This window comes from Pteropus vampyrus, unplaced genomic scaffold (genome assembly GCF_000151845.1).
Source record: "Pteropus vampyrus isolate Shadow unplaced genomic scaffold, Pvam_2.0 Scaffold145, whole genome shotgun sequence".
Taxonomy (NCBI): domain Eukaryota; kingdom Metazoa; phylum Chordata; class Mammalia; order Chiroptera; family Pteropodidae; genus Pteropus; species Pteropus vampyrus.
This window is the reverse complement of record NW_011888926.1, coordinates 123,663-129,008: the sequence shown is the minus strand read 5'-3', so window position 1 is coordinate 129,008 and position 5,346 is coordinate 123,663. Positions and strand designations below refer to the sequence as shown.

The 5,346-nt window shown below is 44.6% G+C and overlaps 1 protein-coding gene across 1 annotated transcript in view; it reads right to left on the bottom strand.

The window, feature by feature from the left end:
• Positions 1-5,346, bottom strand: part of EFCAB6 (EF-hand calcium binding domain 6) — a 197,139-nt gene that overhangs the window by 127,730 nt on the left and 64,063 nt on the right. Inside the window, exon 8 of the mRNA XM_023535895.1 lies at positions 5,064-5,212. Within this exon, the coding sequence (XP_023391663.1) occupies positions 5,064-5,212 (149 nt within the window). The remainder of the gene's footprint in view (positions 1-5,063; positions 5,213-5,346) is intronic.

Sequence of the window (5,346 nt, the reverse complement as noted above, 5' to 3'; positions counted from 1 at the left end):
GATTATTTAACAAGTGGCGATGGTAAAATAGATTACCTATTTGGAACAAAATATTTTAATTCAGATACCCACCTCATGTCAGGATGGATTATAAAGTGCTTTGTTTTCAAAAAATACAGAGGGCAAGCAGAGTAGAAAAAGGCTTTTTTCAAGCCTGGGTAAGAATGATAAATTTATAGATTTTTAAGCAACAGAGAACATTCCAAAAGAAGAAGATTAATGTATTCGATTATATTAAAATGTAAACTTAGAAACACAGCGGTATCGCGTAACCGAAACGGAAACAGCAAGCTGAGAAAAACAGCTGCAACGCCTATGACGGAAATGGTTATCTGTTAATAATTATCGAATTAAAAACAATTTAACCAAAAGGTGGTAAAATTGACTCAAAAAACCATCACGCTGGAAAGAATGCGAAACCGGGACAGCCACACAATGTCGGTGGCAGAATAAGCCATGACTATCTCTCGAGAGAATAATATGACAATCATTACGAAAATTCGCACGGGCCCTCACACCCTCGCCTCGAGTCCAACTTTTAGAAATACCTTCTGAGGAAAGAGCCTGCTGAAGGGCGCTGTGCCTCTGGACCCGGCCTCTAACAGCGTCAACGCGCCACCCCCTGCAAAGTCTGTGCACAGCCCCTGCGCTGACCACCGACTGCGAGCGAGCCCCTTCCCAGACCCTCCCCGCCTCTCCCCCTCCCACCAGTGGGCCTCAAACACGCCCTGCGGGCTGGTCCTGTAGACTGTGGCTCATGTCTGCTCCTGTGGCTCTCCCCGCCCCCGTCACCTCAGGTCTCTATTCAAACCTCACTTTTTCAGAGGGGCCTTTCCAGACCATTCTAGAAAAGTCTGAGCCCCTCCCTGTCACCCTGCATTACAGTCCCTGCTGAGTCTCACCCTGCACACGTCCTCTCGTCGCCCACATACTCGTTGTCCGTCTCCTCCACCAGCAGGCCAAGCTCCTCGAAGGCAGGGAGCGTGTCCTTCTTGTCCCGCAGTGAGCCCCTGGTGTCTAGCATAGGCCTGGCATATAAGTGCTCAAGAATCACTCGTTACCTGACTGACTGAACAAATGAGTGAACCAATAAACGTACGCAAAACCCAATCAAACCGGCCCCTTTGGAAATGCAGTTGGCCTTCTCTGGCTGTCCTCGTGGAAAGCGCCTCCGTATCTGTCAGAGGCTCCACCTGGTTCTGTTTCCCCTCTGGAGACGTTTCTGCCTTCCTAGCCGGCATCGGAATGTCAAGGTAAGATTTCCGACTACACAGTGGGTCGGTCACCCCCAACCTCCTGGTCTAGTCACATAGAAATACATCAAATATCTCTACAACTACTGGAATAAATATAACAAAATCATTTTAACCATAAGGTTGAAGTTGAAGCCAGAAAGGGAAATGCACGGGTGCTAGAGGCGAGGAGGGGGCCATCTCTAGAGCAGCCGGAACATGAGCCAGCCCCACACTGTCCTGGGGTCCCTCAGACCTGCACAGAGCGGGGTGCACTAACAGCACCCTGGGGTTCAGCGTGGGCTCTCGGGGGCTGGGGCTTTAATGTCCTTCTGGGGTCAGGAGACCTGGGATTGTCCAAGGCTGTGAGTAGATGCGGCGCAGTCGAAGAAAGTTAGGGAACCAAACAGGTTATAGGAACATGATCAGAATACAGCCCAGGGAGATAAAGCCACGGGAAATATAAGGAGAGTCTAAGAGGCAGGGTAAGTGGACCGAGAAGGTCCAGCACAGCTGTAATCGGAGTTCCAGAAGACCAGCGAGAATGGGGTGGAGCCAGCATTCAAGGAACAATAGCTCAGAATGTTCTGAAATCCATGAAAGACACCCACCCTCGGAGTCTGGGAAGGTTGAATAAAGACATCTATATCAAGATACATTGTAGAGAAACTGTAAGGTAACAGAAATAAAAAGAAATCTTAGAGGCATTCAGAAAATTTCTTCTAAAATCACCTTTTGTCGAGTGTTGGCGATTAAGCAGCAGACTCTGAGCCCGTGAGCAGTGTCTTCAAGGCGCTAAGGAAAACTCACTCTCAAACACGGATTCTATTTCCTGCCAAATCTTTATTAAAGACCAGGTAAAAATAGACATGTTTGAAGACAAAGGCCGAACTTGCACCCACCGGACCTCACGTAAAGGTCCACTGAAGGGTGTACTTCGGGAAATTGAATTCAGAACAAAGGAGTGAGACTTACTAAGCCACGATGAGCAAACTGCCTGGGGCCACGGGAAAACCCAAACCAGCATGGAGCGTTGTCAAAAAGAAGAAAAATGACTAATTCAGGTACTGTAGAAATAAGGCAGGATAGAAACACTAGGCAACGGTAATGTGTAAGTTGAAAGTGCTTGTTTTATTCAGGATGATAGAAATATTAACTTTAGGCTTTATAAGCTTACAACACGTTAAAATTTTAAGGGTAACCTCTGTTAAGAAAAGAAATAAAATATTTAAGTCTTAAGATCGTGGAGGGAGAAAAAGTGATAAGGAAAACTCAGAACCAAATATGACAGAGAAAGAAAAAAAAGAAGGAGCTGGGCAAATCACGGAGAATACAAAATAAAGGGGTAGAAAAAATTCCAAACGCCCATCACAATAAATGGAAATGGACAAAAACTTCAGTGTTAAAAAGGCAAAGATGTTTGTTTGGGGTTTTTTAAAATACAGATAAATGCTATTTTACAAGAAACACTCCCAGAACATGACAACCAAAGAGTGACAGTCAAAGGTTGGGAAAAGATATATCTGACAAATACTAATAAAAAGAAAACTGTTATGGGTATTTTAATATCAGATAAGGTAGATCATAAAAGTCAGAAGGATAAAAAGGTAACTATATAATTATAAAAGAAACGGTTGACCAGGAAGATACGACAGATCGTCCAGATCTGTGCCAGGGGACATGCCTAGTTTATAACTCACAATATTCGCACGTGGACATTCACCTTGCTGTGTTCTTAGCCTCCACGGCTCGCTCTGTGCGCCTGTCAGTGTGCACAGCCACTACCGCCCTGGTAAGCCGCCCTGGCATGGAGCAGTTCGTTGGTATTTCTGCATTCTTAGCACCTCCCACCATGACTGGCAGAGAAAAAGCACTCGTTCAATGTACGTCCATTACACTTATAATTTGGAAGGCTATGAAGCCGATATGAAGAATGTCTGCAATGTGCTTTCCTATTTAAAAAGCACAATATAAAACTGTAGGTGCGCTTGGATTACAGCTACGTAAAAATTATACGTGTATGTGGCTACAAAGCTACGAAGAGAATGTTGAAAAATGAAAACAGTGAATCTGTATCTAAGGTGCATGGCGACTTTTTGTTTTTGACTTTTCTTATTGCTATTAAATTATTACTTATATAATTTTGAAAATGAGATGAAAAGAAATGGCTATATACCTTTTAGTGATGCAAGAAAGTAATTCCTAAAAATATTTCACTGTGTACAGGCAGGAGAACGAAGCCGTTCTCTAAGCCTTGGAAATATTTACTCGTAGTGGCAGTAAACAGTGACTCTCCGGGTGCCTGGGGTGCTGAGGCAAGAAAGGGAGGCGGTGGGAAGCGGCCCAGCTGGTCTAGCTTCACACTGTTTTTCCTCTTGCTCCTCTCACGCCTCTTCTTTCTAGGTAAGAGTTTCGTAGGACGATCTTCCCATTAGCCTCAACCCTACTTCCCCCGAGAAAAGGTTCTCTCGAGTTACCTGGGCAGAAACCAGGGAAGTTAAAGGCGGTGTTCCTTACCTAGAGTTTGGTCTACATGTACCATTTCCAACTGAAAAGAAACAGGGGTCTTTGGAGAACTGGTTTGTTCCGGGCCAGGGGCGAGAGGCGCACCAGAAGAGCCTGGTGCGCTGTGTCGCACCGGAAAGCAAGACGGCCATCGGAGACTACGAGGTCCCATCGAAGGGCTCAGGAGCCCACTCGGAAAGGCGCTCACGGGCCCAAAGGAGACAAGTTGCGTATCAACGAGAATAACCGCTGGAATGAATTAAAACGTGTCAAATATGTTTATATTCGTGAGTTCGTAATAATATTTCTTAAGAAAAGTCACTCGTTGCTCATTTTTGGAGGATGCTAGGAAACCAACTCACTATTGTGAAAAGCAGTAATAGCGACGGGAAAGAACAGAGATCTCCTGCTTTTCTTATGCTAACGCTGCCTCGCCATCGCCAGAGGTGGAGAGGGGACTTTTCATAACAGAAAGATTCCCACCAGAAGAAGAAATGACAGATGTGGTCTATCACCACTCTACCATCTCCAGAGAATAAGCGGGTATCAGTACCATCGACGTGGCTGCTAACATCACGAAATGAGGAACAGCCAATCCACACATGCTCACCGCCCCTGTGAAGTATTGTTGCCCCCGAATTGAACATGGGCCCGTATATCTATCAGTTAGGAGGAGGGGGTTAGGGGGGAGACAGGAGAACACGTTAAATGTCACTGTGTGTTGCAATCGGTCAGACTGATATTGTAAGAAACTCAACATAACAAACAATCCAGACTTCTACAAACGCCGCGCAGGGGAAATAATTAACAAGTGGAGAAGGACCCTAGAGATGAAAAAGGAACTGTGGTAAATCAGTCAATTGAAATGGACAGACCTTATGTGGACTCTGACTCAAATAAATTATAAAAGAAAATATGATACAATCAGTTGAATTTGAACCCTTGACCGGATATTTACCATATTGATAATTCCATTGGGTATGAAAATGGTATTTTCACCCTGTTTTTAATAAGAGTTCTTATCTTTTAGAGACACACAGTGAGATCTTTGCAATGAAATATGATGTCTGGTATTTGCTTCAAAAGTATGTGGGGACGAGGAAAAAGGGGCGGGGCCGCAAACGAGGTGCTCGCTCCCGACAGCCTCGGAGCTGGGTCCTGGGGACCCTACTGCATTCGCTCTCTGCATCTCTTTACTTTCGCATGTGTTAAAATTTCAATCGTGAAAAAAGTCCAAAACATTAATAAAAAATAAATGAAGCTGTTCCTTATTCTCGTGGTTGACGTTTGGGAAGAAAAATGACAAGGAAATGACGGGACGCTCACCTTTTCATTAACTGGATAAAAATTCTTCGCGGTAACCGGTATACAAAGGTGTCGAGGACGATCTTGAGGTAATTCAAAGATATGCATCCACATTTGGAGGGGTCCCCCGCACTCAGGGCTTTCTCGACCCTCTCATAGGACTTCGAAAGCTGCAACAAATTAAAATTAGTGTTACATTCACAGAAGTCAGCTTCATGGAGCTATTCGACCATTTTATTTTTACTGAAACCTCTTCACACTTTCCTCTCCAAAAATTGATCAAAAAGGTTATGATGGCACGTAG